General features: G+C 40.3%; 1 protein-coding gene across 1 annotated transcript in view; it reads right to left on the reverse strand.

Annotated features, from left to right (window-relative positions):
* The window catches only part of LOC108148760 (octopamine receptor beta-1R), a 26,583-nt gene extending 4,524 nt beyond the window's left edge, over nt 1-22,059 (reverse strand). The window contains exons 1-7 of the mRNA XM_017275961.1: nt 21,907-22,059; nt 6,948-7,549; nt 3,915-4,112; nt 3,036-3,207; nt 1,932-2,068; nt 1,664-1,846; nt 810-963 (exon numbers count right to left, since the gene is read on the reverse strand). Coding sequence (XP_017131450.1) covers nt 810-963; nt 1,664-1,846; nt 1,932-2,068; nt 3,036-3,207; nt 3,915-4,112; nt 6,948-7,378 — 1,275 coding nt within the window. The 5' untranslated portion in view covers nt 7,379-7,549; nt 21,907-22,059. The remainder of the gene's footprint in view (nt 1-809; nt 964-1,663; nt 1,847-1,931; nt 2,069-3,035; nt 3,208-3,914; nt 4,113-6,947; nt 7,550-21,906) is intronic.
* Nucleotides 22,060-23,041: the final 982 nt, after the last annotated feature.

The raw sequence follows: 23,041 nt of genomic DNA on the forward strand, positions 1-23,041 counted from the left end.
TTATGTTATATTTAAATACTTGTTTATACAACCTTTCACTGTCATGATTCATTTAAAAAAATGATTGTATAAGTAAGTTTTATTATTATTTTGAAATAGCCATGAGATTACTTAAAAAACGTTAAACAATTAAACCAAAAATTGTAAATAAGGTTTTTAGAATGAATTTAATTAGTGATACCTAAATTCTTGTATTTTACATTTGAATATTTATTTATCAAGTCTATTCAATTTTATGATCAATTTAAAAAATAAAGCAAGTAAGTTTAATATTCCAGAGTTATTCCTAATTAAAACAAAAAATGTATATGTCGTTTTAAGATTAAATCTAATTTGAGGTACCTTGTTTCTTTTTTAAATTCAGGATTCATTTGAAGTTACTTAAAATAAATCAGCTCTATATATATATTAATAAATTAATGTCTTTAAATTCTTTTATATGAAAAATCCCCAATTAAATGCCCAATTTCGTAGATGTTTTTTCTCTGTGCTGCCTTGACACCAATAGCTACCAAAATAAATGCTAAACGTGAGCCTCTTCGGTTGGACGCTGCTGTTGCCTCGTCCGCGTTCTTAGTTGCCGTCGATATTGTTGCCGCTGCTGCTTCTGTGCAGTGGGTGTGGGTGTGGTTGCCCCTTTCCTTGGCGAATGCAGCAGTTGCCGAAGCCCTGTACTAAGTCTAAGGAGGTGCAGAGAGTTCAGTGTTCAGGATGCCCGAACAAAGCGAAATTGAATAGAATAAAAGTCCCATCAAGATGTCGAAGTCGACAATAAATGCAAATTACTCGACGGCCAGCCCGCAACTCACCTTGAGGGTCTTCTTGAAGGCGGCCCTGAAGTCGCGATTGAAGTATGCATAAATAATGGGGTTCAGGGCCGAGTTGAAGTAGCCGATCCAAAACAGGATGCCGACGAGGAGGCGCGGAGTGATGCAACTGTCGCACAGCGAGGATACGATATACCTGGCAGTCAATTAAAGAGGAGGTAATAGTTAGTATGGAATCTAAAGTAGCCAACAAGAAAGTTTAAGCTTCCTCATGACGTATTGACTTATGGTATCGATAAATAACAATTCAAAAAAATAATAACATTTTATGGCTTTTAAATATCAAAATAATTTTAGGAATCGCCTACATTAAAAATGATCCTGTTTTAAATCCAAAAATATTAATGATTGGTTGTTTCATTTATTTGTTTAACCGTGTTTCTTAATAAAAGTTATTTCAAGAGTTTGAGTGTTTTAGAATAATGAAACTAAAGTTCGCAGCACATTAAAAAAAATATTTCTTGAAAGACCGAAATAATAAAACCTCTCTTCCAAAGCTAGCATTCTTATAACAAAAATTAAAATTAAGTTGCAAACATTTATTTTTTCTCATCTGCTTGATTTATAATTATATTTTTAAATTCCTAAATACTTAAAGCTTTGCCAGAATTAGTAGTTTAAATATAAATCCCACAAAAATTAAATTGCTTTATATTAAATTTGCCAGAACAACATTTTTGTAGGGATGTGATTTCAAGCAACACTTTGAAACCTCGTCTGCTTGCTTGATAATTATTTTAATAAGCCCGAAATAATTAAAACCGGCGCAACACCTCAGCCTCACAGTATAAGCGATACTTCCGCCTAATTTGGGGCATCGCATCAAGTATACGCACCAGAGGAAGAACGGCAGCCAGCAGATGAGGAAGGCGCTCATGATGATGCCCAGGGTTCGGGCGGCCTTCCGCTCCCGCCGCATTGTCGAGATGGTCGACTGCTCCACCTGGATGCTCGGGCGCGGCTTGGGAATCTGGCTAATCTGCAGATGCTTCTCCAGCAGCAGGGCGGCCACCTTGGATCTGGGTGTATCGGACACACAAGTAATTAGCGTTAATTGTCGGATGGCAAATGAATGGGCCACTCGAATGGCTACTGTACTGTTACCTGTAGACCAGGCGCTCTTGCCGGTCGGCCTCCTGGTAAATGCGGTAGTACATCGACAGCATCACGATGCCGGGGATCCAGAAGCTCATCGACGAGCTCACTATAGCATAAGCCTTGTTCACTTTGAACTCGCATATCTGGGGAGAGGTAAATCGAAATCGAAATCGTAGTGACGGGCAACTCAATAAGCAACTATCAATAAATCAAAATGAAGGCCCTAATGGAGCGTAGTGCTTAGCAATTGGCAACTTCGGCCAACGTTGCGTATGGGCAATGCGATGGCAATGCGATTACTGCAATGCCAAGTGCGGCAATAAAAACTCAATTACTCTGTGCACAACGGCGATGGCATGACAAAAGGCCACCACCACTAACCACCTAATCAGATTTACGGCCTTCTGCGCTGACAGTTATTAGCATAAACAAGGAAAACTAATTAAAGCACGCTTATGTATGCAAAGCAAAGCGAAGCAAAGGACCTCCGCTGGCGAAGCAAAGGAAACGCCAAAAATTATGCACAGCCTGGTGCTGAAGTCAGCTTCAATACGCGCACAAAACCGGAATTGAATTACCTACATTTATTTCTACATCAGCATTTTAATGCGCAATGATAACCACAGAGGCAAACAGCAGCTGCTGACGGGCCAAAAATGGATATGGATTGGGAGAGCTTGGAGCTTGGAGCTCCTATACAAGCTGCCTGCCAAGTATTTCCACAAGGAAACCAATAAAATAGAGTAATAAATATGCTACCTGTCGACTGCCAGTCTGAAAGGCGTAAAACTGCTCCAGCCGTACACACACAGACATAAATCAATTTCCGTTTGGGGGCTAGTGGGGTCGGGGAGGAAAAGTCAAGGGACGTCCACGTGCCCGTCGATGCTATGCAAAATGCATGCAAAGTCGATACCGTTTCAACTAAATTAGAATTTTCTATTAGTTTGATGTGCAAGAAAATTGAATAAATAATGCCGGCATCGTGGGCGACCGATCCAAACAAATCTGTAATGGACTTAATGGAGGACCTTGCACAAATGGTATATACTACTATGTATTTAATTGTCCAATTAAATGCATTAAGAGCCCACAAAATGCGCTACTCACATGCGGATTCGATTTGAGATACTTGTAGTTCTCGGTCGTTGTGTACCACCCTGAGCAGATGGGCAGGAACGAGAGGAGGGCCGGCGACAGCCAGACCATCAGCAGCATGATGAACACCCGCCGCTGCGTCATGATCAGCGGATAGTCCAGCGGCTGGACGATGGCGTAGTATCTAAAAGATAATAATAACAGAAAAACAGAGATTATGTCACCAATAAGCGATTGCAGACTTCTTGAAAATATTCAACAAGCAATTGAAAATATATATATTTAACATATATAATAAAAGCAAAATATAAAACTTATGTGACTCCAAATATTAAAAGAATTATCATTTAAGAATAATATGTTTTTCTATTTGTAGATTATAAGGGAAAATCTTATATGTACATTTAGATTAGAGTATCCAAGGGATAAACAAAATTTGATAATCAGATCTTATACTACCAATATTGAGAGATGAAAAATTTATTATGGTAAAAATTATGAGAATCATGGGCTGAAAAAATTACTATTGTAAAAATTTTCAATTTTAAAAAAGGCTTTCTGTAGGTTATAACGAAGAACCTAGTACTTATGTGATCGCAAATATTTAATTCTTTAATGAATACTTATGGTAACAATTCTAAATTTAACAAAATTATGTAGACAAAAATATTTTATTAAATTTAAGATAGTAGCGAAACTGATTTTATTAAATAGACAAAATATAGGAACAGTATTGATTTCTAATATGAAAATTAATATGGAAGTAAAAAAATTGCAACGATGCGTCGATTTGTTTTGCCATAATTTAGATGTTCACCTTAAATATATATTTTAAACAGTAGTAGCAGAAACTATAATTAAATCGCAGTGGCAATCTAAGCCGCAACTCACCTGTCGACGGATATGCAGCAGAGGTGCATGATGCTGGCGGTGGAGAAATAGACGTCGAAGCTGTTCCACACGTCGCACATCACGGATCCGAACATCCACTTGCCCGAGATCATGACGGAAGCATTAAATGTCATCGCACAAAGGGCCACCAGCATGTCGGCGACGGCCAGCGAGACCACAAAGTAGTTGGTAATGATGCTGCAAGTAAAGCGAGGGGCGGGGGAGCCAAATCAGTCAAGGGATGTAACTAAGCAGGAACCAAGTAAGCAGGAAGCCACTAAGAAATGGCAGCCTGAGTGCCAGTCAAATCGAGATTGCAAAGTTCTCAAATTAAATTTGTGCATTAAGCTCTCAAGTCACTCACAACTCACAGCTCTAATCGTTCTCAGGCTTCCCTTTTCAAAGTTGAGATGAAAACTTTGGAGCGCACGTTGCGAATACGCCGCGTGTGACCGCCGTTTAATTTGGCACGGCGCTGCTCTGAGTGGATTTCATTGTTTAATGGGTTAATTAATAATTAGCTTAACGCCGCCACAACTTCCACCACCAGCGATCATCAACGTTGCGTGGCACCGCAAAATGTTAAGTCAATTATGTGCACGCGGCGTATACGCAATGTGAAGCAGCAAATGCGTTTATCGGCCCGGACGTCAGGACTGATTTTCAAACAATTCAGCGAATATAACCACGTTCTGTGTGCCATAGAACCGCAACGGAAGATATAAGTTTAAAGCCGGAATGTCCCAGGGATTTGACTTCGTACCGCAACTTCTCAAATTAAACTTTTGCTTTCAGACTAAACGGCTTGATATGAAAGATAAACTTTCCTATGCAACAACTTTAGCTGTAAAACTGCATCAATCATGGATTGTTTATGCTATGCTATTAGGTTTTATGCTCTAATCTTTAATTTAAAGGGATTTAAAGGGGTACTTATTTTCGGTTTTGTTCAGTTTTTAACTCGTTACAATGCCCTTTTTGTCATATTTCACCAGGACATTGTACCACCGCCCGCAAACCTAATTACGACCACAAACTGAGCCAACCGCAGACGAAAGGTCGACTATTTCGGGGGCAAGCTTAAAGCACCGCAAAGTACAAAGGCAAAATACCCGCATCAAAGGCAGCAAACACGAAAATGTTTTTCAGGCGATGCCCAAAAGCCGATTACATAGTGGCTGCGTGGGAACGGAACGGTTGATGGGTGTCAAGTTTGATTACAATTATGAGTTGGCACTTTCGCCAGCTCAAGTTCTTTGGGGAAAGTTGTACTTGAACTTCGAACTCGCTTTAATTTGTCACCCAACTTATCGATTGGGTTACACTTTGTGGACCATGAATTATTCAAGTTAAGTGGCTAATCGGAAAAGTCGCACAACTGTCGGGGAGATGGCTTATCCTTGGTCCCAAGGATCCAAAAATGGTATGGTGCCAGATGTAACTTAGGGCCTAAGTGGGAATACATGTTGTCTCGTAATTAAGTCTAATTTGCCGTGATGATTTCAACTGCGTAGCGAGGCGGAAAAGGTGAAAATGGTGCGGAAAACGCACATGACAATGAGCACAATAATGAAAAAGATGCTGCCCAGATAAAAAGGGCAACATGGCAGCACGGCATAGACGGCATAGACGTAGTCAGGGTCAGGCCCAAATTGCCTGTCCCTGGCAGGCTAAATGAGCCTCAGTTTCAGCTCAGCCGCAAATGTCAGGTGTGCGTTTGTTCCAAGGCAAAGGGCCAAATGCGAAATGCGAAAGGCAATGACAGTGGAAAACATTTTCTCGGGGCTGCTTTAATAGTCTGCGCCTTGACATTGAATGTCCCGGGGTTAGGTTACACCATTGTCGCCTCGCTCCGAGTGTTTTATGTTGGGTTCTTTAAATGCCAGCACAGTGCTGAGCTTATGAATTTGTGACTGAAACACGTACGTGGATACCAAGCTACCTGGCTACCTGGCAAATCCCCCAGCATATATCTCATGTAAGGGCGGCGCTCACTCAATTCATAAATTTGACAAATTATATGGCCGCACATAAAGTAAATGGCAATGGCGCCCCCTAAGTAGGCAACAATATTTTTATGCTCGCCCCCTATTAACATTTCTAATGTAATTACGCACGTATCTAGCATTTAACTTGGCCAACTGTTTTTGGTATGGAAACCAGCCACGCCCTGTTACCAATCCAAATGCTCGAAAGGGGGCGAACAAGATGAGTTCTGAGCGCTTGACACGCAAAAATGATGGAAAATATGATAAATGATGACAAATTAATGGCCGCAAAAACGAGGCAGCCAACTCGTAAAGTCGAGCTCGGTCAAATCGCACAAAATCGCTCGACAGGAAGGTGTAAAAAAAAAGAGGACTACAAGGGTACTACATGGCAAAGTCATGTCCTTGACAGCGACAACATCCGCGATTCGTGGACAATGTGACTGGCAACAACTCGGGCAATTGCTCAAAAACAATGCAAAACATAAAAGCAAAGGAATGTGTTGAGCAAGGGCTTATTCTGAGCAACATTGCTTTATAAAACTAATTGTCTGGGATAAATACGTTAAAAGCACTAGAAATATTAAGAATTTCTTGTTATACTGAATTAACTTGCAAAGGAGTTGTTCTCTGGAAAAATATTATAAATAAACTATAACTACAGGTGCATAATTTACTTTGAAAGTCAATCTTTAGATTTCTTTTCAACTACCTTTTTAAAAGCTTTTCGAAGCTTTTAAACCAATTTTATAAATTTCTTAAATATATTTATATAAACAATAATAATTTAAGGGAGTCTTTAAGCGTAATACAATACTTTGAAAGCCCGAGTATTTAGATATTTTTTGTTGTAATAAATGTACTATTCCTAGGAATAAAACTCTAGCAGGTGCAGACATGGCAACCGAAACCCTAGCTGGTAAAAAAACCACTTGATTCAGTGCGACACATTAATGAAGCTAGTGTCAGCGCAGACATAAGAGCACACAAGTCTAGCAAGTGGATAAAGTGGGGATAAACCATAGTTGCGAAACCATAGACTCACCGCAATTTCCGGTGCCGCATGACGGACACAATGACCAGCATGTTGCCCAGGATGGCGGCCAGTATGATGAAACCAATAATGAAACACTTGACGAAGACTAATGCCAGATGGCTGCTGCCGTCGGCGTCGTCGGTGGATAGGGATGCCTCGCCCGCCTGGATGTCCATGTCCTGTGCCTGTCCGGCGACCACATCTTCCACGGACACGGCGATGCTGCTCCCGCTGCCCACGGCACTGCCGCCCATGCCCTCGTCGATGAGTCCGTCGGCAATGAACTTTAGATACCGGGCATGCGAGGCGGACTCCTCCAGAACGGGCAGTTGGTGTCCCGTTGCCAGCGGCTCCTTCATCCCGCCAATGCTAATGCTGCCCTCCAGCATCGTCCTTGCCGTGGTGGCCGACATGGCCTGCAGTCTCTGCAAAAGAGTCATGGCGATGACCACAAGCGGTGCGCGAGAAGAGTGTGCGATTAGTTGGCCCGTCCAAATGTTGCCCTAATGCGACAGAAAAGGACCCTTAGTGAGGACAACATGCTGCCCGACATTTGCTCTTTGGACTCCTTCTTCTGATGACCGCTATTACTGCCAATCGTTTGCCAAGTCCTGCAATTGAATAAAAGAAATACGATTTATTTGCTGCCATATTTATGGGTTCACTTTGAAAAGAGAGCAACAACAGTTTGTAAGCCAGTTTGCTGATGCAAAAGTAAGTGGGTTTCTATACATTTGGACTTAAATCAAAGACCATACAACCATTTGCCTTTTACGAGAGCATTTAAATCTAAATTCCATTTAATTTTGGAAACAATTTGGAGAAGGAAATAATCGATTAAAGTATTTTTGTTTGATACACAAATAAATAAATAACAATGCTTAAGTGATTTTTGCTGTGAACTGAGTACAAATAAATAATATATAAATACAGCTGTTTGATTGTTTTTTGCTTTGCCTTGAGTAGCTTAACAGACTTAGCTTATATTTCGGTTAACAAATAAATTAGCTAATTCTTTATTATTTTGATTATAGAGTGTAGTTTAGTCCAATAGGAATGTTAATTTTTAAATAAGTAATTAGTACACCCATTTTTCGAAAAGTTTAAATGGTGTAAGATTATAAGAGTGAATTAAAGTCAAATAAAATATATAAAATTCACATATACCTAATCTACTTAAATCTAACTCTGTGCCACCTTTATTTTGGTACCCAAACTGTTTAAATCGAAAAGAATAGTAGGAAATTTTCGCATCCTGGCTACGTGCCTGATGAAATTATACCGATAAAGAACCTTATTAATGTCGTTGGAGTGTAGAGAGTATATGAAAATTTCCTTGAATTCATCTCCTGACTTCTGCTTGAGATTCCTTCGATATCCATTTACATTTGCATCAATTCGGCATTTGTTGTGACAGCCAAATGAACCGCAACGTGCTGGCTATTTGTCTTCCATCCGATGGAATCGTGAAACATGCAAATCTGTGAGAATGAGGATGAGGATAAAGATGGGGATGAGTAGGCTGAATCAGAATCAGAGCCGGAGTTAAGCCCATAAACACCTTGTGGCTTTGATGGCATTGTGTGGGTATATAAATTTCGTTAGCCGCAGGCTCGGGCAGACAATGAAATAGAAACCAGGCCCGAAAACACTTGCAGGCGTAGCAGTTGGGGTATACTGTGTAGTGCCCAAACGTAATCCCACTCAATTGGTTTAATTTACCATAAACAGCTTCAATTTCTCTGAGCCGTTGGGGGGAAAATTTCCGTTTAAGGGGGGGGAGAGCCAGCAAAATGTAGCTTCCTTCCTGTGAGGAGGCACCAGCTGACGCCCAAAAATCCAACTCAGATGCTGCTCCCTATTTGGCCATATTTCAGCATCAGCGACAGAGGCTTATCATTAGCAAATGTCAATTTTCAAATTATGTACATTTATTTAGCAATTTGCTTGCCTGGTAATCGATGTGCCACTGCCTTGGGCTACACTTTCGCATTTCGCATTTCCCATTTCCCATTTGAATGAGGGGGCAGCATTTATTCCCCCTTGGGGTAGGCAAACATTTGGTAGCCAAAACGTGTAATTCCCATGTCAAGCAAACTAAGTAAACTCCGGATGTTTATTTGCGTGTGCTATATGTATAGTATAGACGTCCTTTCAATTGCCGCACCTTTGGGGAAATGAGTTTAATGTGGTCTGTGTCTGTGTGTGTGTGCGACACTCGCCAACAAAGCGACCGCGACTGAAGTGAACTTTAAATCAATAAAGAACAACAAATGGAAGAGCCTCGCAGGTCCTAGCGTTCCACCCGCACTTTTCGAATTTCCCGACCAAAGTGCTATTGTCAAAAGCATTGACAATGCGGCACAACAATACAGACTACAGAATACAGCATACAGAGTACAGAACACAGAGGGTACAAAACTGGTAAAAGGATCCCCGGGTCTCAGCTTTTGTCTATCTGAAAATCGACGGCACAATACATCATTCACAGCAGGTGTGTGTTTTTTTTTAATATACATATATATATATATATATATTTTTTTTTTTGGGTAAGCATGCCAGCATCTTTTTTACCTTTTTCGGTAGGGCGTCCAAGATTTGCCTTCATTTGACCTTTCAATGTTAGCCAAGCATACAGTGGCTGTATATGCAAATGCTGAGCTGGCGATTAAAACGGGTCATCGTCTCTGGAGATGATGATATCTCCTCAACACGGCTATCAATTCAATTGAAGTTTAAATCAATCATTGCGCACATCAAATGAAATCTGTGGCGTATTCTTGGCCCAACAATATTTTTCAGTCCACTGTCTGTGAACCGAAATTGGCAGTATAAGGTTGTGGGTCGTTGGGTTGGATGGAATGAATGGGGGGTCCTTGGCAGGACATGCTACGCTTCACTCGCACATTGTGAATGGATGTGATTTATTTCGCTTTTCGGCTCGGTCCATTGTGGCGGTGCAGTCAGGAGGTCTGGGAGTTAGAGCCAACTTTGGCTTGTTAGTTATTTGTTCTTGCTTATTCTTTGCTTATTTGAATTTGCCTCTGTTTATTTACAGCTGAGCGACTTGGGCCACAGCCGACCACAAGCGTTGATGTTTGCTCTCGGCCCACACACAAAAAAAGTCGAAAATAAAGCAAATTAATTTGGAATCTTTCGTTTGTTTGGACACGGATTTGGGTTTCGGTTTGGCTTCGCATGCAGATTGTCCCAGATTGATGGTCAGCCTTAATTACTTTTCGAAGAGTGCTTTACTCAGTCCTTTTCTTGGCTCTTAATTAATTTTTAATTTATGCAAAGGGGACCCTTTATCCATCCCTTCCGCTAATCGGTTTAGACTAAGTCCCGAAGATGCCACTTAGGCACACGCAAAGCGTTCTAATTGAGAGACCCAATCGAGATGGGGTCATTTATCATTGAAGGAATTACGAAAGAGGCCTCGTAAATATGTCCTTCGAAAAGCGATTTAATTGAGTACTAAATGCCTCGAGACAAAGACGTTCAAAGGAAATGAAATCGGGCTGAAACGCTTATCACCCCGGCGAACAAACCGAATTGAATCGAATCGGCAGCGAATCGAAACTAATTGGACGCCTGGAAATATGCAAAGATAAATTGACAGCGGTCAGCCGCGACCGAGAAAAAGTTGTGCTGCCGGTGGCCAAGACCACCAAATGGAAAACAAAGCCAACTTTGTTGCGTTTATGTCGACCATTTGCTAAATCAAACAACAGAGGAGAAAACCAAAAAAAAATAAGGACGTTGGAGGAGAGATATATATATTAAGGAGACACCGCCACCATCCAGAGGCAATCAGGCTGACAAGGCGGAAGTGAAAGTTCAATTATTCATCTGGCCATGCCCCCAGTCCGCACTTTCTCCGCCTTTCTTGATTATGGAGCACACACACACACACACAGTTGCCAGTACAGATACCAGTACAAATTCATATGCTGGCCATCATCGGACTTGGCCTTGTTCGCATTTGCATTTTAAATTGCAGTATTACGAGCTATTTGCATTGCTGCCCGCCCCAACAACGCGTTGTTCATTTTCGAGCAGCATTCTTTTCACAAACACTAGGAAAAACTAATCTTAAATAAGACACAGATTGTGTTATCAGAATTTTATAATATGAAATCGAATAAGCAACGCCTCTCTTGAATTCTTCAAGTACCAAAAATAATAACTTTTTGAAATTTGTATTTAAAAAGACTATATTATTTATTAAAAATTGTATTTTGAAACTATATTGATTTTAGGTTACAAAACTCGTAAATAAAGCCGTTTTATTCTTGCCTACAAAAGCAAATAAGCAAATAAGTCAATTGGAAACAATACAATATATATATATATATATATATATATATAAATATAAACACGTTATACATCATTTTGAAGACAAGTCGAAACAAATGACTTTTTAAATTAAATCAACAATCAAATTTTTAAATATGTAACCACCCCATTGAAGATGTTTATAATTTATAAAGCTTTCAATCTTATTTTAAATAAAGATGTTACACAACATTTTATAGGGCAAAAATGTGTGTTGTTTTAGCTCCAAAATTTCTTTGAGTGCTTGTACATTTGGTTTACTTTACTGGCATACATAAACACACACCTTAGCCGAGAATAGATGAGCATTTTAGTTGGAATTTTTCAGGTCTGCATTTTTTGGGCTTGACGGCAGGAGCGTTGACAACGACAGCTGGCCCTGCGGCTTCTGTGGCCTTTCATCGTGTGGATGCCGAGCGGAGTGGTCCTGGGTTGAATAATGAACTGCATAATTCGAGCAACATTTCGGGAATATTTACAAAATAAACATTGCCAGGCAGGCAGGCAGGCAGGCAGTCAGGAAAATATTTCGTAGAAATTACAATGTCAAATAGACGATTGTATTGCAAATATCATTGTATCAATTTACGCAAAAAGCATGAATGAAATTAATTAATTTATTATTTATTTAGCATGGCTTTAAAATAGCTAACATACATTGTAGGTATGAAGTGTAAATTGATTAATTTACAAAACAATGTTAATATTAAAAATGGATTAGCAAATATGTTTCTATCAAAACTCTGGAATAAATGTTATACTTGTTTTATGTATTTTATCTATTTTTATGCCTTTGCCTCGCAGGGCTGCTAATTAAATTACATTCTCGTCTGCGGGTAAATAGGTCAGACATTAAGAAAGTTAAAAAGGGGTAGCCCTGACCCTTAAACTCGCACAAAACGGCCGACCACCTAACCAGCTAGCCAGCTTACCAGCCAGCCGGTGCCAGCTTCCCCATAAAAGTGGCGGTTATGCAATTTTTAATTAATTTCGCTGGCTGCGGCATGAGACTCACATGTGCAGCGTTATATTTTTGCTTTATCTGGCCACCCACAAATATGCACCCTGGATGTGTGGCAGAAATATGGCCCCGCAGCCATCGCTCTGGCAGAGCTCTTGAATATTCCAGTATATATTTGCACGTCGAGCGTCGGAGCAGTGGTCACTGGATCCATGATGCATGTCGTTCCGCTTCCGGCTGTTGTTTATATCATTTATACGGTTACTACTGGCCAAAGCCAAAAAGTGTGAAAACTGTTTGCCCACATGCCTCGTCATGGTTTGGTCTCTTTGAAGCTTGGTCGCCCTGCCACTTGACAGCTAAGAGCTGAGGGCTCGGAGCTGAGAGGAGCAAACATTTTCCCACGCACCTCAGCTTTATTAAAATAAATTCACAACTTGCGGAAATGACCTACAGTATATGCGCATACAAGCGGACAAAGGACAAGGGACATTTAATTCACCCGGCTCCCTTGATGACAGAAAAATAACGACTAAAACGTGCTGGCCACGCTGTAATTGATATACAGGGTGCTGTTCCCTTGTGGACGTCTGATATATTTAGAGAATTCTGTTGACACATTACAACGAGTGGCGCCCGAGCAGGGGCGAGGGGGAGTTGCTACCTATTGAATGTGTGTTAGCGTGAGGTTGCACCGTATTAGCTATTGTCAAAAATTAGTCAACTGTTGAACGTAAAATCGTTGGCGACAAAGACTTCCTCCTCGGGCGTCATTTTTTTTAACGATATATGAATTTACAACATTTAACTTTTTTTTTATATCGCTTAATTAAAAATAACAAAAATATCTTTGCTCGGGTGCCACTATTTTATTTATCAACTTGGTGTTTGAACCTTTGTCAAAGATCGGTCTTTGTATATTTAATATATGACACCTCCTTCAAAGACAGCCGCTGTATCGTTTACAACCACTTCTTTTCTTCAACCATATTTGCAGTGTATCACATTGCCAAATGCCACGCACTACTGTCCATGTCCTGTGACCCTATGCACGAGTATCTACGAGCCTGCGGGTGCGTGTGTGTGCGTGTGTGCGTTGCTCTGTGTGTTTGAGTGTGCTTAGGCCACAACAACACGAACAACACGAACAGCAACAACAAGTGCCACCTGGATGTTGGTTAGCAGGTGGCTGGCGCCTGCCGCACTGCGCCTGCCTTCCGCATGATTTTGCATTTCAAATTATTTCCGAGTGCAGAGTGGGTGTGGAAGTGAGTGTTGGGCAGAAAGGATACAGGAGGAGAACGAGTCTAGGAGCACGTGCAGTCATGTAACATAGGCAGACACACATACTTCAAAAGCCACAGCCTTTCCCAAAGCTGAGCAAAAAGAGGTACACAGAAGAAAAAAATGGCAGTGTCAATTTGATTTTCACAGGTCAACGAACATTATTCATTTTTATTCAGGGACCGAAAATATCATTATTTTTTTAGAACTAAAAGTGGTGTTTAAGTCTCTTAGCAAACATATAAAATAATCCAAATAACTATTGTTATCCAAATCGATTCCTTAAAACGAGTATAATTTTTTTAACATTTTTGTTTTCTGTGTACGAAGAGAGTGCGAGCCATGCACGTTGAGAACATTTTTCAAAATGCCAAGCTAACAATAGAAAAGATGCATCCTTATCAAGGACACAAATACTCACACTCATCAAGAAGGGCATTGTTGTACATAGTTGTGGCTGCTACTGCTGCTGCTTTTGACAAGGCAAAAAAAAAAAATAAAAAGTAAAAAAAATATATACATAAATGGAACAAAAAGAGCTGGCAAAAAGCAAAAACACAGGAAAGTATTTTGCTCGATTGTTGTTACTTTCTGTACCGATTGTTTCAGGCAGGTGAGCCGGGAGGCATCCTGCTCTTGGCACGAGTGCTTGGTTTTGGTTTTGTCTGTTAGAGCAAAAAAAAAAAACAGACTGCCAGCTGAGCAGCCAGCAGTTGCCGAGACCCTGAGCGATTAGAAGGAGACCCTCCTTCCAACTTTCACCTAGTAAAAGTGTGCAGTCCAAATAAAAACTTTGCCCCAGACAATCGGAGTCTGTGGCAGCTTCATTAGCGTTAATTAATTGAATGGGCCCCGAGAAGTCGACGACAATTCAAAAGTTCCTCAGACGGCATTGACAAACGGAGCAGGAAATTGCCAAAAAGTATTTGGTGCGGGCGGAGGCCATGTAAACTTGGCCCAAGTGCCCTCTGCTGCAATGCCCAAACAATTAGCATGAAATCACGTACATGGCACGGCCGGGGTCTCCGGTTTTCTGCTTCTGACTCTGGTTCCGCCGGAGTCACTCACCTAAGTCGATACTCAATGCCTTTCCTCTGACTTTGACTTTGGCTTTGGCCTTTTCATGCCAAGTGCGCGACCTTCGCTGGCGATTGAATTTGACATTGTGCTCAGCGCCCAGGAACGCAGTCCTTCCGCCCATTTCCTTGGCCACCCGATCCATCCGCACTGAAAGTCAATTGCCATTTGCATTTATACCCCAGTGAGTGTGTGTGTCCTTTCTCTCAACGGGTCTGGCCCAAAAAAGAATCCTACACAAAAACAAAAAAGATCAATGGGGACAAGGTTACAAAAAGCCTAAAATGTTTGTCAAACTGAAATAAACTAATTTTTGTTTAATTATTTATGTGAAGAGACATACTTCACTTTTCAGCTCAGTAACACAATAGTAAACTAATATTTGGGTGATAAGAGATACCTTTCAATTATATTATTATTAATACTTTAAATGAAAATTTGCCTGAATAGTTTTCTATAAATAAATATCATCATTTTAGAATTTGAATTCCATAAAGTTTGTTGTTTTGTATTTTTTAAAATGAACCTTTAATAATTAACAACTATATAACGTATTCTTGTAAACTGTATACTTAACAACAGCAAGAAATCAAATGAATTTCTCTCAGTGCACGCTTGGATGTGTGGGGGCACGCAAGTGAATCGAATGTCTCTGCTTTGTTCTGCTCTCGAGCTCCGACTTTTTATGGGACACCGAAGCACACTCGAGTGTATAAATGCGAGCACATTTTTATAGCATTTCGCTGGCTAATATGGCAGCAATTTTCTACCTATTTTATTTACCCAGCACACACGCCAGAATCCAAGTGTGCGTAAACATCTGATTGGGAGTTATCCTTCCTCAGCCGATTGGGCCAACTTTCCGGGGCCATTAGCTACAATTACATACTTTTCACAAATTGAGTTTGAGATTTTTGTGGTTTTTTTTCCCAAAAGCGCATAAACATAAGCCGTAATAGGATTTCAATAAAATAAGTTTTTCGAAAGTTAGAATTCGGCTCAAAGCGTAAAGTGTCTGCATCTCCAAGTCTTAAATTTTCAATTTTCATTATTAAACTTGTAGCTGAAGACACACATTTTGTCAGATAATTTCAAGTGGCACGTGCCATGACTCGGACCACGCATTCTGGTCCTAAACAAACATTTAATAAGCCAGAAAAAGTTCAGTGTCCAAAAATACATATTGAAATGTAATCGTAAGCGTTTTAAATGGAAAGTGGAATGGAAAGATGAGAAAATGACTTGTTATTCTCCAACTGAAAACAAAACCAGAGTCATAAATTATTTCGCACGTTTGGCGACTAAAAACTTGTTAAGCTTGTCTCCACAAAGAAATGCATTTCAATAAATGATTTACAGTCGAGTGCGAGTGTTAGCTAGCAAAATGCAACGAATTATTGTTGCCAAAACTTTGCACAATGTCAACTCAATTCTGGATTCAATCAACTCGATGCTGCTGCTGCTGCTGCTGCTGCTGCTGCCACCCAGTCTAATTTCGTTTTGGATAAATCGCATTGGGAGTCCCTTTTCTTTTTTTGCGATATGTCCTTTTGACGGCCACGCTGAAATATTAAGCAGACATATATATGAAATCCCATATTGATGTCCGCTCGCAGTCGGAGGACAATTTAACTTTTATTGGTGCAGCATATATAATGCGATTTGGAAATGGATACCGATTGTGGGCAAAGGTCATATCCCCAAACATGTCGAATGGCAGAATTGCTTGGGGCAGCTCTTAGATATTCGGTGGGAAATCAAAAGGAGAAAGGGCAGCTTTTCTTTTCTGCTGACAACGGACACATGAAAAATCACGAAAAGCTCAAGCTGACAAGAAACAATACAGACAACAGACAACAGTGGCATCAGCTTCAGATTCAGCCACAACAAGGATAAATATAGATATAGATACATCCCAGCAGGCTTATGGCCTGTCCCTTTTGTGAACGATTTCCCCTGCGGCAGGAAGGAAGGAAGGAAATTTAAAGTTTCATCACCAAAACTGAAAACACATAAATGTGTGCCAGCCGAATTTACCGAATGCCATAAAGGTCAAAGGCGCTTGGAGTTTGATGATCCAGGGCATGCAACTAAAGTGATTGAATTAATATCGGAGCGGGGAATATTGCAACGGGGGGGGAAGAGGACAAAGGACCGCTTATGTTGGCCATGCCAGGCACGCAGGATATAGCCGAGTATATGGCTGTTCGGCCACGCATCATAACATGTCAATATAATCCGAACCTCCGCCATTAAAGTCAAATGCTCTACGGGGAATTTTCAAGGCGCCGCCTTCTGAGCATCCCGCATCCCTATTTATTTCCATTATTTCTATTGTGTGTGTTTTTCAGCCAAAATCACATAATGACAAGGACAGCAGCCAGGCAGCGGCAACAAAATCAAAGTGTAAAATGTTGAAAATCGAATTTACTGCTAGCAAGGCAGCGAAACAAAAATAAAACAAGAAAAATGTATATATATATATATATAAATATTGTATATATAAAAAGAGAAAAAAGGTGAACGAGAAAACGGGAAAACGGAAACGGAAGCGAGGGCGGGGAATCGAGGTGACTGTCAGACATGCCATTATTTGTTGATGTATTAAAGCTTTTATTTACGTGCAGGTGAGCGCCATTTGTTTATATTTGTATTTGTATTCAATCAGCGTCAACAAGAGTCGTCAAAAAAAAAAAAAAAACAGAGAAAGGAATCGAAAAATCACATGAAAAGTGAAGGCAAATCAAATAAAATAAAATCACTGGGTTGACACTTTTCTCTCTAGAATTCCCGTAGAAGTAGCAGTAGTAGTGGCTGTAAGAAAATGTCAGGGCGCCCAAGTGGTAAACACTCGTAAGGGGGCCTCTTTACCAGCTTTTTGGGCCAACTAATGGCTGCAATTTTGCGCTGCCTGTTCATTATCACGGCTGCGATAATGTACTCCCGCCTGGCCGATGACGATGATTATGTTGACTGACATCGATGGGGGCAAACTAGCTGGCTGCCTGGCCAGATAATAATATGTCTAGGCCAGAGGCAAATGGGTTGCACATGGCCTACTTGCCATCGAACGTCCTTCGGCAATGGGTGCTGGGTATTGGGTGGTTCATAGTGGGTCATGGGTAACCTCATCACATTGCGAACCATCCAAGTTCTATCAGGCAGCGCAGTAATGAAGCTATAATTAGATAAACGAACTACTACCTGGAACTACGGCACCCCAGCTACTGTGGCCATCTCTCGCATACACACGCTGTATTTTTAGTCAGCGAAATGTAACAAACGTTTGACTAACCAAACTCCAGCTGACAGATGAGCAGGCCAGGCCAGGCCAGCATGGAGTCCCAGTGTTTATGAATGGCTGATTCCTATTCTCTAGTCCCATTCACCCATACATCCATCCATCCATCCACATCTCCATGTGTGCCTGTCTATTTGCTGGCAGCTAGTTAGTTGGGCATACATTGTCAACGGGCATCCGCTGCGTATACGTAACGTGGCTTGATTTTCGGCAGACGAGTTGATTGAGTTATTACGCTGGAATTGCGATTTGTCCTTCTCTAATCATGTATATAATTGAATCTACAATTGCCTGCATAACTATACAAAGTGTAATTATGTAGGTAAATAGGACATTAGGGATATTATTCGTATAGAGGAAAATAGATAATTGAGATACAAAGCTTAGTAAGCTGTGGAAAAAACCAAAAATAAAGTAGTTAATAGATATTCAATTTAAGTTTATATTTTTTAAGATTAATTTATATCTTTACGTTAGAGTACGATTATTTTCCCTCACTGCCATAATGGTCTGTGTCAGTCAAAATGTTATACAAATATTAAAAGTTTTAGATAGATTTTCAATTAACCTTTCCTTACTTCGGACACTTCCCTTTTTTGCCAATTGAATAAGATAATTGAGTTGTCCTTCAATCAACTGCCAGACAAAGGACCATTATACCAGCAACATAAGCTTATTAAAAGCAAACTCCAATTTATTTCCAGCCCGGTCATCAATCAAAACCGGCCACCGTCCAGTTGCAAGCCAGTGCAGCGTTGGACTTCTCAAGGTCGAATATCTACAGTTGACCCCGTATCCGTGTCCGAACTATTATTAACAGCACTTTCCACCCCCCAATAAACAGCCCAGTTATCCGCTTACTTGGCCAGTTAAAAGCCAAACAAAGTGCGGCATCGGGAAATGAAAATCAAATCATCGACTGAAGGTGAAAATGAAGATGCAGGCAATTCATTGATAATGGCCCCTCGAGCCATCAATCAAACAATCACTTAATGAACTACTTCAGAAGCAGACGATTCCTCATCCTCATCCTCATTCTCATTTCGAGGGCAGAAACAATGGCACGAACAACAATCGCAGACAAACACGCCAATTTCCACTCACAGTTTGCTTTTCCTGCTGCTTTTTTGGGGCATTAATTGCCTGGTGGTGCTTCTTTTATGCCATCGATTGAAAAACTTTTATACTCACCCTCCTGCCACCCGTCTTTTCTTGACACCCAAGTACTTTGCCACAAAAGTTTGGCAGCACATAACGCTTAAAATGCGTTTAATTGAGAGTCAGAGTCAAACCGTTGGAAAACTTTTGGCCAACTATGCAAACCTTTTCGGTCCCAGTCAAATATTATGGCAAGTAATTCGTTTAGACAGTTTGTACTACACATTGTTAAGCGACACCCAATTTGGGTAATTTTGGGCTCCCAGGTATTTTTCCAAAATTTCAATTGTTTTTCCTTGCATTTCCCTTGGCTTTTCCCTTTTTCAGGTGGTCTGAAATTAATATTGAAATTGTGTCCACAAATTCCACTTGTAGTTGGGCCAAGTATATCCCGAAAAGTTTCCTCCACTCTGTTTGTACGAGTATTTCTGCTGGACGACCGCAATTTGCCGAAAAACTTTTGAACTTTTTCGAGAAGTTTACTTTATCAACTTCTTGCTCATAGTTGGGTAAGACAAATCAAAAAAGCTAAGCATATATTTTGAGCGTGGGCGGGGGGCATGGCAACCAAATTACTGCCCTAATGCCTAACAAATCGATCGACTACGTGACAGTTGCCAGTTTAATTAAAATGAAATGCGCTAATGGAAATCCAGGCCCACACACGCACCTACCCACCTCGCATTACATATACATGGATGTATATATATATACATAGTATAGTATAGGTGAACCGCATTTCGTTATGATTAAACAGGACCACGAGTCCTGATGCGCGAATAAACAACAACCGTCATGTTTGGGGTAAGTTGGAGAAAGTCGGTGAAAGCGAGGAATTGCGGCATTCCGCATTCAGCCGTGTGTGTGTGTGTGGAAAGAATTTTCAGTCGGTCATGTCTATATTTCGGTACGTGAAATATTAATAATTCCATTTTGAACAGCTCAAGGCAGGGATAAGCTTGTCGGCGGGCCGGGCTTTATTTTTAGACACTCGACTCGACTCGAAACACAGGCCCACACACACACACATAGCCATCGTGGGCAGGTGAAAATGTGGGTCGGCGTATGAGGTGTATGTGAGGGTACAGATACTGACAGCCAAGGCCCGAGGGCCACTTAAAGCATAGGAAAACTATTAAAATTTATGCGTGGCTAACAAGAAAACAACAAACTGTCGCGGCCATTACTCACACTCACATGCGCAGCAGGAAAACTCACTTTCGCCGGGGAAACATGGACATGTAAATGCTGACAAACAAAATAAAATGTGGTCAACGGAGCAGTGCGAATGGAGTAATCCCTCCTGCTGACAAGTGGCAGGACCTTGGATGGAGTTCGCTGAACCGGCGGAGTTCGCAAGCATAAGGGCCTACATCAACGAATTCTGGCGTTGCGATATCCTGGGGGACACCCCGGGGATAATTCATGCAAAATATGCCATATGTAGCCACACAAATTAAAGGCACCTCTTAAAGTGGTTGAGGCAGGCACATAAATATACATACACTACCTAAAATATGATTCGCATTTAATTAAAACAGTAAATACTGTTTTTATTGGGCTGTATTTTCAACGAAATATTACAGATTCCTTAAAATGAAATGCTAAAATGTATTTATTGGTAAAATAACAGTTATGGCCAAATCTAAAAGATGGTTCAAATCAATTTGATTATTAAAAAATAATTTCACTTGGCTAAAACAATATACATCAGTTTATTGTTAACTAAACCGAAATATTTAATTCATTTTAAAAGAAGCAATGATAATTTGGAAAATAAACAATTCAGCCAACTATATATTTCTTAGTTGTTTAACTTAAATACGAATAATTTAATTAAAATCTTACTTCATGTAATTTGTAGGTAATTATCAAATATATAATACAAAATCTGTATTGCATTTCCCCTAAGGTATTTGCAAATTGAATAGTTCGCACCAAATCAAAAGTTGGGTTTAGGTAACTGCATAACCAAAAATTATGTTGCAGTTAATACTGGCTAAGTTTATGAGATAATACAAAATTAATCAAATAGAAGAAAATAAGTGAGTTGAATAACACTAGTCCGTAGCGGAAAAAATTAACAATTGTCAATTATATATTCAAAGCTAAAAAAACTAGTAAAGTAAATCTATGCCTACTTTATAAAAAATATCAAATTTATGGTTCTTAAGCTTGCGAGTCATCGTCATAAAGTAAAAACTTTATTTGCTTAAATTAATTAGGCCTCTTTTATGCAAACATAAAATGTTAAAAATTCTTGCTAATTAGTGCAGTGCTAGTTTAGCTACGTGATTACAAATATCTTTCCCATAAAAACTAATAACTTTCGTTGTTTTCGCGCACACGAAAGTTGTTAATTGAATTAAAGGCGAAAGTTTTGTAAACTATGTTCTTGCCATGCCATCACGTTTTCACCTGTGCAGCTAGTGTCCTCTTTATGCTTGTAAAACGACACACTTTCGCGATCTTTAAAATTCAATAAGACGACTATACACAACAAAAAAAGCGACCTAAAATCGTTGACAAGCACTGATGGCCAGCGGGGTTTTCTCAGCCGCCAGCAAAGCTGCTTACACAGATTTTTGTTCGCCATTCTGAACTGAGCCCTGTGGAAAACTTGGGCAGTGGAACGGCCAACTTAACGCCTTCAAGTTGTAAAACACTTAGCGGTTATTTCGTGTTTTTCCTGCCTTCCCCTGCCTTCTCCTGCCCCCCTTTAGAATGGAGTGGAGTGGATCGGAAGGCACACAAGACACACGAGGCACACGCGAAGAAATCCGCGCCAGGCAAACATTTTCGCTGTGTTGTAAGATAATTTAGCGCAATTTACGTGCAAATTTGCTTACGTTACTCGCCCGTAGAGGTGGAGATGATAGCGCACAGGTGTGTGCTGTGCCCCAGCTGGCTCCGTGGAAGTCGACGAGGTCCCTGATTTAGGCAGGATATTCAGGATATTCACAACAGTCACCGGAGCGCGAACACAACCGACAGCAGCAAAGGACAACGCACGACTGCGGCTGTCGACCAGGAGCCGATGCTCCACCTCCACCTCCACCTCCATACAACCCGAAAACGATGGCGAATCCGAATCCACATCGGAATCGGAATCGGAGCGATGGCGTCGTCGTCGTCATCGTCATCCTCGGTGGTTCCATCGCTTTGTTGGTGGCAAGTAAGCAGAATTAGAAATATGAACAAGAAAGAATGCCACGGTCGAGTGAGCCGACTATTAGATTCCTTAAGGTCCCTAGGGTATCTTCAAATCAGTTGACTAGTTCGCGGGATTGTTGTGTAATTAGTAGAACTTCTATAGAACTTTAAACAATTTGTTTTTTTAAGTAGATGAGGACTATATTCAAATTATTAAATAAAATAAATTATTACTAAATGTTATAGTTTACTAAAGCATGAACGTTAGGCTTTAATATACATATACAACAAAAATACCAATTAAATCTCTTGGCTACACCTTAAAAAAACTGTCAAAGAAACTAAGCTATGTAACAAATGTATTTTAAATTTAAACTATTAAGTATGAAAAATTATTCAAAAATTAATATCACGAAAGTATCAAAATAAAACTTATTTATTTTTACCAAACTTTATCGGAAAATTATGAATTTCTTGTGAAAGAGTTGTTTTTTTCGTTAAAACATTTTATACCAAGATTCGAGTATACCCTTGAATATAGGAGTGATTCGAGTATAAAAGAAGTAACCAAAATAGCAGTTGAGGGCAGCGGAGTCGACTTCGACTCCTTCGCCGCCTCAAATAAATCGCTAGTAGATTATTCGTGCTGGCACCCAGTTGCTCCTGCCGCCACACCATATTCTCTGCCAGGCGGGCTTGTTTTTTTTACTTTTGCCAAACTTTTCTGTTTTGTGTTAAGGACGAGCGCCTGTGTGTATGCTACGAAAAATTGACAGCCAAAGAGGACAATTTTTGTCTGGAGTGGAGATTTAATGGAGTAGCAATCGCCGT

This window comes from Drosophila elegans, unplaced genomic scaffold (assembly GCF_018152505.1).
Source record: "Drosophila elegans isolate 14027-0461.03 unplaced genomic scaffold, ASM1815250v1 contig_468, whole genome shotgun sequence".
Lineage (NCBI taxonomy): Eukaryota > Metazoa > Arthropoda > Insecta > Diptera > Drosophilidae > Drosophila > Drosophila elegans.